Genomic DNA, 11,443 nt, shown 5'->3' with positions numbered 1-11,443 from the left:
TATTTTTTAAATATTCTGTTTTTTTTATAAAAAAAACACTGTCGGACGTACCTTAACACATACACCCTAATATACATACGAATAATTCAAAATATTCAAAATTTGATGTAAATATACGATTTTACTATGGTAAGATGTCCTAGTAATATCCTTGCGTATTTTTTTTTATAAATACAGAGTTGTCACTAGGGAAGAGCGGTGTCTAAACCCCCACCCCCTACAAAAACTTTATTGAAAAATTAGTCGGCAAATTTAGACTTGTATTAGGCAAGTTTTTAACTATAGTCAGCAAATGTCAGTAAACGATGACTTTTTTTTTTTAGAAGTAATTCGGCAAAAACATACGTTATTTCCTCCCCCCCCCTTCCTCCTCCTTGAAGATCCTTTCGGAATGGCCCTGTGTATATATATGGTGTATTAATCCTTCCCCTCCAACTCCGGAATTGTGTGTGTGTGTGGGGGGGGGGGGGAGAAAAATTGTTCGTGGAAAAATCAGATGTACCCAAAAAATTTCCTGGATCCGCCCCTGTAAAGGTCACTTTAATTAAATTTATGCTTTTCAATATTATTAGGAACATTACGTAACACAAGTCATTGCAAATATTAGTTCACTAACAAAACGAAATTCCTAAATATTTTAAGAATGTGCATACAATATAAAAATAAAGTTCACATAATTCATAAAAAATTTAATAAAAGACAAGAAATAACTTAAAAAGATTTAAGAGCGACTAAGAGCGAAGTGCAGGTTAAATAACGTATCAATAAATCAATATCAACATATTTCGTGTTTGTAATCATGTTACAAAACTGGTTATTGCAAATGTTGAGCCGTCTGAACTTTCTAAAAACAATTTATTCTTAGTTTCAATAATCTGTTTCGAAAACCAATGATTTTTATTTATAATTACACAATCATTTTCATCTAAAATTACTCAATCATTTATATCTAAGTTTTGATGAATTATTTTATCCTTAATTTCAAAATCTCATGATTTGTTATGATTTTAAAATCTTATGATTTTAAGATGTTTTACTTTTTTTTTTCATTTAAGATGTTTTTTTTTTCTTTTGAATGCAACTTCAAAACAAAGTAAAAAAATATTTTTTTGAAAAATTAAAGTCGATAGGCAACATTGAAACTTTTAAACCAATTTAAACTTGACCTTAGGTACAATCATTTTTTAATATAACTTCACCTGGCTTTAATGATAGCTTATAAGACGAACACATACTTCTTCACAAGTTTGTTGCACTTTACTAGGCTCGAGTTTAGACCAGATCATCTTCAATTTGGGTTTTGAAACTTTAAAATCTTTTTATCGACTCCATAACAGACCAAATAGAAAAGCGGAAGTGATTTTAGTGAGGTAAAAAAGGGAGACCACACATCTGGTGTGTAGATATGAGTCCTCATACAAAACTGGATGTTTTTTTTTGTTTTGTTAGCTAAGTTCTGCAGAAAAGTCCAAAGACAATTTTTGATTTTTTTTTTTTTTTTGAGAGGTGTAAACTATTCTTAATCATTAAACGTGGGTGTCAGCCTTAAAACGAAAAAAAAATCTTTACATCAAGGCCCTAAGTTTTATAATTTTCTACATCAAAATGTACAAATTTTCACATATTTTAATATGATTCTTAGTATTCATAAAAGATACTCTGGTGGTGTTTCCACCTTTTTTTCTTTTCGAAATATCTCCTACTTGATGTTTACCTTTATAGAAATCAAATTTTTATGGAAAGAGCTTAATTCAGTCTCATCTATAAATTAGTTAAGTTTGGTAGCGATTGTACAAATTTATTTACAAACATAATTGAGTTACAAGTTACACAACGTTATCTAGTTCTCTAATTCTCAAGTTACAGGATCAATGTTAAGGTATTTAAAGCTCTATAGTTGTATCGGTTATAGATAAATATTGTTTTAAAATAATTCCGCTGAAAAAAATCTTCAACTTGTTTAGTGTAATTTATTTGCTTTTTGAACCAAAAAAACAAGAAATATTTCAGAACAAACTGACTTAGGGTAGCCCATGCCATAATAAAGTTTAATTACAAACAAAATAATTTTTTTGTTAATTTTAGCAGCAAAAGTTCACTCAAGTAATTAGATAAAGGTTTTAAATACAACTAGTTTTGGAGAAAGTAGTAGTGATATAGGCACAATTAAAAATTTATGGGTAAAATGTACGAAATTTACAACGAACAGCGTTATTTAAACTGCTATATTTTTTATTGACTCGCATAAACAACCTTTTTTGCAATCCCAAATATTTCGTTTTTAAGAAGTAATTAAGATGGATGACAAAATGAAAGATAAAGAAAACTGATCAAAGATCCCATGTTTATGACTACCGTAATCAATTTAAAAAGGGTGCTCTGTGTTCCTTCAGACGGCGGTTAACTAATGTTTGAAGAAAACTGTTGACAAATAGATAAACAATTTATGAATGAGTTGTTTCAAAAAATATTTGTATACGTGAATACGATAATATTGTTGTAAAGTTCATGAAAAATAACTTCAAGTCACAATCCTAACGTATTTAAAGTCAACCAAACGAATTAAAAATATAACTTTACTCGTGAAAAAAATTGTGCAAATTCAGAATCAAATTACGATTTTGCATCATGTTTCTTTTATTACTTTATATATATATTTTTAATTAGAATGAATCATCACTTAACTAAAAAAAGCGTGTTACACAAAAAGATGTCCCCAGAAAGTTTTTTTGCTCAGTTTCTAAACTGAAATTAACATGTTAAGTATTTGTGTCAATTTAACAGAAGCTCGGCTATCAATAGATTACCGCCAACCACCAACAGTTAGCCATCATTAAAAGACCACCAACAGTTTACTATCTGCATTCGACCACCAACAAACAACTACCAACATATAATCACCAACTATCAGCCACCAAATGCACCCTGCAGTCTTTTGCTGATAAACTTTTGGTAATAAATCTTCCAATTTTTAACTTACACTCATGACTTCTTAAATAACTTTCGAAAGGAAATAATGCCGATAAATCACGAAGAAGTAGAACCTTTTTGCACATTTTTTAAAAAAACATTCGTCTCTCCCCCCCCCCCCCTCTCCCTTTTTTCTTTTTTTTTTTCCAATAACGGTTGAGAGACGAAAATATTTCTCAAAAGAAGAATACCCTGACATAGTCAAATATAACCGTAAACGCGCATCAGTTATTTTAGTCAAGTAAAATCAAGACAAGCTAAATCCACTTTATATTTTTTAATTCAAATTAAGCTTCTATTAAAAAACATTTTTTTTTTTAAGTAAAAAAAAGAGTTCCATAATTTTTATGATTGCCGATATTTTCCATGGTTTCCATGGCTACGAAAGGTAAGAAACCAAAGTAAAAACTTCATTTTCGAGCTCTGAATGATCGTTCAAAATTCAAGAAGATTTTATTTTCATTTATTGTATAGATTTTATTATGTTGAATATTTTTCTTCGAAATTTTAATCAATTTGCTAAAACTATCAAAACTATATTACGCAGATTTGCCCCCCTCCCCCCCAAAAAAAACTCTTCACGAATTTATCAACCCTCTAAAAAGCGTTTTTTATTTTTTTTTTAAAAAATCCTATATTTTACTCAAATTCTCTCAATAAATCAACACGTTTAAACAAACTGGTTGCAATTAAGTAAAGCAATCAAGAAAGAAAAAAAAAAAAAATCCTTTATTTTCACAATCATTATTATTAAGTTATTTTTCTTATAAACTATATGGTGTCTATTGTAAGGAATCTTTAAGCGATTACTAATATGAGGGATCCATACTTTTTGTGACGTAAATATAGCGTTTTCCGAAGCACGTAGACTTCGGTTCCTCAAATTAACGGTACCGAGAATATTAACCAACAAGTCAGAAAGAAAATGTGATGGCTTTTAAATACCTTTATTAAAAATCCATCTTTCGAAAAAAAAAGTATATAAAAAGCGTTCCATAAAAACTCAATTACATTTCTTAAAATATTTATTTTGTTAGATCAGTAGATCAATTTTGAGATTGCGTGATCCAGTCTTTTTTTACTTAATTCAAATTGAATTATTGCAAAACATTTTTACAATGAGTTCAAAGTGTAGCTATTTTTGTCAGTGATCTGACGATAGACTTTGAACTCATAAATAAAAATAATCTCCTCAAAATTACTACGCTCCTTTTCTACGATTAAAAGGAAGCTCGACCTTTTAGTAAAGGAAGTTAGGTTAAGGAAAGATAAAATTTGGTGATCGTTAAAGTTTAAATTCTGGCGTTTTTACGAAGATAAAATTTCTTTTGTTTTCATTTGCTTCCGATGTTTAATTTTTAATGAGGTGTTTAAGTAAGTATTATTTTCTTTTTTTTTTTTTTTTTTTCTTTTCTTTTTTTTAAGTTTATTTTAGAGATAGTTAATTTGAACGGTTGCAAAAACTTTCTGCTTCACCTTGCTCTCGAGTTTTTATTATTTTTGCATTTATAATATGCCAATAAAATTTCCAATTCCTTAAATAAAACATTTGTAAATTGTTGTATTTTGAGCGGCTACAACTGCGTCTTATTCATCAGCGTCAACAACAAATCCGCTAATAAATTTTATCGCCAAGGAGTTTTACCATCTGCCTCTGCCAATTTTAATTAACAAATATCTAACACATGTTCTCGGTTGATAAAAGAATTTTATTAAATACGAGATTTAGTACACTCCGAAACTTATGACAATAAATTCGAAATTGTTGTTTGATCTAGCTTTCAGCGTGATCAATCTTGTACCTTAACGGTGGAGGCTTGAATTATTAAAGGCGATTATGATATTCGTGTCGGAAACCTGACGTAAAAGATAAATAGGTGTGGTTACGTTTACACGGTTTGCTCTTTGGTGTTCCAACATCTAAGAGGTAGGATGTAATTCGTTATTTCAAATTCATATTATTTCATAAAACTTTTTCGACATTTGTAAATAGTTTATAAAACAGGTTCATATTGAAATCTGTGAAAAGGAAATTTTATTCGGAATTATTGAGATGTTAAATAAATTTTTTCTGATCAAAATCAAAGGCAGTTTCTGTAGTTGGTATACAATGTTCAACTTTTTCATACAGCTTTAACTCAATATAACTGTTATCATTATTATTATTATCATTATTATTATTATCATTATTATTATTATCATTATTATTATTATCATTATTATTATCGTTAATATCAGTACTGCAGTTGTTATTGTTATTTTTATTATTGAAATAGTGATAATTTACAACAATTAGAGACAAACTTTGTATTTTAAGAAAATGCAAGTCATGAATAAAAAATTTTCTTTCGTTTAAACCATATTTGCTTACTCATCGAATATTGAAGAGAGAAGTTGTTTTATTGTGGAAAAAATGTTTTGTGCCACGTGTTTCATGAATTATTTGTCGTAAAAGAATCTATAACTTTAACACCAGGCCAAAGAGTTATATCATGTAAAATTTAAATACACATGCGTCGACAGCAAGTATTAAAGTTATTAAACATTAAAGTTATTAATTAATTCTAATGATACAAGCACCAAAAAATATTGTTTTCAGAAATGTAGAATATTATCAAATTATGTAGATCTGAATCTTTTGGCACCATTAACAAACCAATCAGGTTACAGGCTTTAGATTATTTTAATATACTTTAAAGAACTATTCAAAGTATTTAGAAATCACCTTTATACCGTAATTGTCTTATTTAATCAACTCTCCATGAATGCTTTATCATAAGGATAAAAAAACCGGGGGATGAAAAAAATTAAATGGTTTCTGAACGGGTCGTTTTTAACTAACGAATCAAAATACGTTTTACAAAATAATGGCTGCTAATTGACCATGCGAGTTATATGAACACAATTACTACTAATAATCCATTGCCTGCTAAGATTTAATCAAAACTACTTCCATGCTCGACGGTAGCAAGATACTTCGGGAAAATGACAATGCGTAAGGACCGTTGAAACATTCCAAAGCATTTAATTCTTACACTCTAATTATATACTCTAACTCACAGATTAAATATGATATATATATATATATATATATATATATATATATATATATATATATATATATATATATATATATATATATATATATTTATATATATATATATATATATATATATTAGTATATTCTAGCTTAAAACTGATCTGAAGAAAACATGACTCCAGCTAAGAAGAACATTTGTATATTAGTGCAAAATAAAATCCTGGTTTTTTGTTAAATTCTGAAGCCATATGAGGTGATGAGAGTCATAGTGCCTAAACCCACTAAATTTTATGTTATCATTCTGAAACCTTCTCACAAAACATTACATGATTTTGATCACTCAAATTAACTGTCCATTTTTATGCATTTATAATCAAATTAATTAGATGCTGGCCCTCCTTTTTCCTCAACTGCTGTCAGTATACTGGGCATATAGGATGCAAGTTAATTCGTTGTATCTGGAATAATTTCACTCATGCAGATGTTAATATAGTTTTTTAAGAATCTTTGCTCAAAATTTTTTAGTACCTTGAAAAATCTGCAAAGTTTGGTGAAGATTTAGTATTTCTTGAATGAGCTCCAGTTTGCCAACCTCAGTTGCTACCATTGATCTCCAAAATTCTTATGACATCTCATGTTTATTTTTGGGAACCAAGTTTTTCAGATTTTTTTTTTTCTCAACTTTGCTTCTCCAAACATTTCCGAAGCACTCACTTACAGGTTACATATACACTTATCAATAAACATAACATTTTCCCAAAACAGAACTTTTGTCTAATATATCTATAAAATAGTACTGTGCAAAAGGAAAAACTGAATGGTTTAACTTTAATTTTTTGAACTAAAAGTGTTATAAACTATTTGTTTAAAGCACATTTAGTTTCATTATTTAATATCCTATTTTACTTGCCACATTTATTTAGACTTCACCACTCTCTTTTTTTAAGGTGTCATAACTCCAGCATCTGGTGGTTTTAAAACTCTTTATGGCACAGATGAAATTTTAAAAAGAAATTTATTGCAATTGATTTGTAACAATTCGATAAATTTAAAAAAAGCAGAAAATTGAAATGCTTTGAAGTATAAAAATGAGGAACAAAAGATGTTGACAATAATTCACAGGTTTGGTGTCGCTGAGCTAAATTTTTTTTATAATTGTAAACTTGAGTATTTCACATTACTTTTGACTTATTAGGATGACTAGTTTGTTATCATAATAGCTTAATGCCTTTTTTTGTGTTTCTAAATTGTGTTTAGTGTCTGGTTCAATTTAAATGGTGAGGGAGCTTTTTTCTAGAAGTTAGAAAGTAGAGTAAAATATTGATATTTTAAATGTATGAAAGTTTTGATATTTAAAATATCAAAAAACTATTATTTCCTTCACTGCTATACAACAATATTTTAAAAAAATATTTTGTTTGTTTTGTTGTAAATAATTTAGTTTTAAATTAGCAGAGTTTTTTATGTTTATTTTTACTGTAGGTTATTAGTGCAAAACTGTATTAGTGACATTCTTTTGTAAAGTTCAAAGATTAATTTTGAATAACATCAAATGAAACTGTTTTCATTTTAAGTTAAACGTTTATTGATTTTATCATAGAATGTTTAATACTCTGATAGCAATTTACAAATTATAAAAATATTTAAAAATACTAATGCTTTTTATATTTTTTTTTAGCCTCACAAATTAATTGTACATTTTTATATTATATTTGGATATGGCACCAAGTTCATCAAAAGCTGCTGATTTGATAATCTCTAATGGCAATGGAGTCAAGCATAAGTTAAATGGAACCAGTGTAAATGGCAAGCAAAATGGCACAATTAAGCAAATATCTCTTCCTGATGAGAAAACTTGGGAAAAAGTGACAATAAAAAAACTTTTGTTTTTCAATACTGTTGCTTCATTCTCGATTTGTTATTATTTAAGTTTACCATTCTACATTTTGCCTGTTGCATTTATTATTACCTTTGTTCCGGTTTTTGCAACATTTCTTGGAGTTAATAATTTTCTTTATCACTTATTTGAAAAAAAACAAGATCCAAGTAAAATTGATCATTATGTTGAATTTAATGATGAAACTGTTAGAGCAAAACATAGTGGAAAATATATTGCAATTCGTGATTTGTATGAGCTGTATGCTGATGGCAAAATTGATTTCAAATTCGATCTACTGCAGTGTTTAGAACGGCGCCATGAATATGCGATATACAAGTTGCAATGGTGGCATTTAAAATTTTTCTTATGCAAATTTGTACCTGAGATGCTCCACTTCAAAAGGCAAGATCATAACCAAGTGACAGATCACTATGATCGTGGTAATGATTTCTATGAAGCTTTCCTTGGTCCTTTGATGGTTTATACTTCAGGCATTCGTTGTAAAGAAGATGAGTGTCTTGAGGAAATGCAAATGAATAAAATCAAAGAAGTTTGTAAACGAGTAAGTCAAAATATTTCACAGTTAATCTAATCCTAATTATGAGGTTTTACTTGCTTAGAAAATTTTTTTTGTTTGTCTAAATAATTTACTATGAGTGTATGATTTATAGATCCTCTTAAAGCCTGGTGATAAACATCTTGATATTGGTTGTGGTTGGGGGACTTTTGTAAATTTTGCTGCTGAGCATTATGGAAGCAGAGGAACAGGAGTTTCCATATCAGAAAATCAGGTAAATAAAATTTTATATCTCCAAATACCTGTTGTCAATAATTTGTATTTATTTAAAAAATAGTTCTTTTCATTTAAAAGTCTTTTTGTATTGTACTAGATTTATTAATTTTTTTTAAATGACATTTTATTTTTGGAAGCTAGTAAATGGTCTTTTACTCTTTAGATAAAGTGGGCTCAGGAAAAAGCTGTGAAGCACAACACAGTTGCCAATACTGAGTTTCTTTGCATGGATTACAGAGATATACCCCACAGGAAATACAACAAAATCACATGTCTGGAAATGTCAGAGCATGTCGGAATTCGGCTTTATCCTAACTTTCTTAAACAAGTCTATAATTTACTTGAAGATGATGGGATCTTTTATCTACAGATTGCTGGCCTAAGACGTGCATGGAAATGGGAAGATATCTTATGGGGTTTCTTTATGGATACATACATATTCCCTGGTGCTGAAGCAAGTCTTCCATTAATTTTCCCAGTTGGTCAACTTGAAGCTGCTGGGTTTGAGGTTCACTCTGTTGAAACTATTGGTGTTCATTATTCTGAAACTATTAAAGAATGGTATCGAAACTGGATTCGACCTGAAAACTGCCAAAAAATTACCTTGAAGTATGGAAAGCGATTGTACCGCATTTGGGAGATTTTCCTTGCTTGGAGTACAATTATTGCGAGGCAAGGTAACTCAACATGCTACATGATTGTTGCTCATAAAAACCTTAATGATTATGAAAGATTAAAGTTTTCCGCTGATCGTAAACAAATAAGCTAAGAATGCAATTATGATTGCTGCAGTAGACGTATAGATGTGTTTTTAAGAAATGTTTCCTGATGTTTTAAAATATTATCCTTATAGTGCTTTTTTAAAATAGGTTTGTTTCAAATTGTATCTGACAATGTTAGTATTTTTTGCTAGTTTCTAGTGTTTTTTTATAATTTCATCTATCTAAGGTGAATTGTCATGTTGCTCTGTCATTCAATAGACATTTAGGATTTGAACTACTATTATGTTTCTATGTTCTACCAGCTTTCTTTTAAATGCACATAATTCTCTTGATGGTGTGATATACAGATTATACTGCATTTAATTTCCTGTTATCTTAAAATTTTTGTAATTAACAAAACAACTTTAGATGCTCGAACAGTAAAACTATAAAATAACTTTGATAGACAAGAAATTATGCAGCATAATTATATGCCACTTGATTTTTCCTTTTATAAAGTATGTTTTTGTTTTAAATCAATTTTGCTGGCGAAATTGATTGAACAATTACGGGCTTGTAAAAGGTAATCTAAGTTGAATTAAATTGATTGTGCAAACTTTTTTTGTATTTTGGCTTTGTATAGGAAGATTGCATATTTTGATCTTTGAGAAACATGTTTAATTATATCTGGTTATCTTTGAAATGAAGGGGTCTTCTGTTTTGTTTATTATTTTGTTGTGTACCATATATTTAGTTTTTGGTACATTTTTGGTACAGCCTTAAGTTAACTTACGTTTGTGTAAGATTATTCTTAAATTTTGTTGTTTGTTAAATTTGGTTGTAACATTATAAAGTACGTTTCTGTGAGATTAAAATTTCATGCCATTCTGTGTAATTTTATTTTTTTGTATCAAGCACCCTGAAAATTGAATTTATTCTAGTTATAGCTTAAAAAAATGATTTACACAAGGTTGGTGTATTGATTTTAGGCCCTCAATTATGGTAAAATTTAGAGAACCTAGCTCAAAAGTCAAATTGTTTATTCAGCTTTTGATATAGTTAGCTCTGTGCCAATGTATAGTTTACTATAAAGATATTGGAGAAAAATGCTAGCATTGTTAAATGATTGGAAAACGACTTAGGGCCTGTTTATATGGAAAGCGGGCTGGCTCGGCAAACGAGCCAGCCCGCTTTCCATATAAACAGGCCCTTAGTATGCCTCTTGACGTTAAAGTGATATGAGCAGGGCAAAACTATTATTTAAAAATAAGCAAAAGTTTCATATTTTCTCTTCATTTTTAACATAAAATCAATAACTCTAGAGTTATATACCGTTATCTTCAATTTTTTACTATTGTAATTTTTCATAAATAAAGTATACGATATAAATTATGTAAAGTTAACTTTTTGTTTGCGACAAGTACACTGTCTGGATAATTGACGACAAAGACACTGGCTGGATTGATTCGAAAAATCGTCAAAGAGTTTTTACTGCCTTTTTTTTTCCTCATTTAAATGCTTAATTCAAATATTAAATAAAAACACTATTTTTTATTTTATATGTAAATTTTTCTTGTTATGCCACTGAATCCACATTTAGCAATTAAACTTATGTAGGCAAGCCAATGCCTTTAGGAAAATTTTTAAAAAAATTCTTTCTGCGACTCACAATTTTTATGCACTTTTTTGCCAATATTAGTTCTGTGAATTGCCTTTCTTTTTATGCATAAGTAAATATAAACTAAAATATATTCATTAGATAAGTTTAAAAAGTTTGTTGAAAACGCTTAAAATATTGCAAAAATTAAATGAATTGAACAGAAAATTAAGAAAAAAATATTTTTTTCATATCAGATAAAAACTTGTTTTCATACCTAGTTGAATTATTAAATAAAAACGTATCGTTTGGTTGTAAAAAGGTAATGGTTCTTTGCTATGACACACCATTGAATAGCTCTGTATTTTGGTGTTAGGGATAAGAATGTCGAAGCTAATTTTTAGAACTAAAATCCTTAAATGGTATTCAATTTTTTTTCTTTAATTTTAAATCTTTGTGGCCG

At 28.7% G+C, this 11,443-nt stretch overlaps 1 protein-coding gene across 3 annotated transcripts; it reads left to right on the top strand.

The window, feature by feature from the left end:
• The first annotated feature begins 4,170 nt into the window (after window positions 1–4,170).
• LOC145199101 (uncharacterized) lies at window positions 4,171–10,271 on the top strand. Of its 3 annotated transcripts, XM_090082412.1 has the most exons (6): window positions 4,171–4,344; window positions 4,749–4,897; window positions 6,958–7,132; window positions 7,689–8,451; window positions 8,561–8,680; window positions 8,846–10,271. In XM_090082412.1, exons 4-6 carry the CDS (start codon window positions 7,729–7,731, stop codon window positions 9,449–9,451), a joined length of 1,449 nt encoding a protein of 482 aa, XP_089938538.1. In that variant the 5' UTR covers window positions 4,171–4,344; window positions 4,749–4,897; window positions 6,958–7,132; window positions 7,689–7,728; the 3' UTR covers window positions 9,452–10,271. The 3 variants fall into 3 exon arrangements, with proteins under 3 accessions (XP_089938538.1, XP_089938539.1, XP_089938540.1); XM_090082413.1 differs by lacking the exon at window positions 6,958–7,132; XM_090082414.1 differs by lacking the exons at window positions 4,171–4,344; window positions 4,749–4,897 and adding an exon at window positions 5,816–5,965.
• Window positions 10,272–11,443: the final 1,172 nt, after the last annotated feature.

This window comes from Hydra viridissima, unplaced genomic scaffold (genome assembly GCF_058129835.1).
Source record: "Hydra viridissima isolate aposymbiotic clone 2 unplaced genomic scaffold, HvirCarnegie_v1 scaffold_3, whole genome shotgun sequence".
Classification (NCBI taxonomy): domain Eukaryota; kingdom Metazoa; phylum Cnidaria; class Hydrozoa; order Anthoathecata; family Hydridae; genus Hydra; species Hydra viridissima.
The sequence above is the reverse complement of the archived record's forward strand: the minus strand, read 5'-3'. Positions and strand labels throughout refer to the sequence as shown.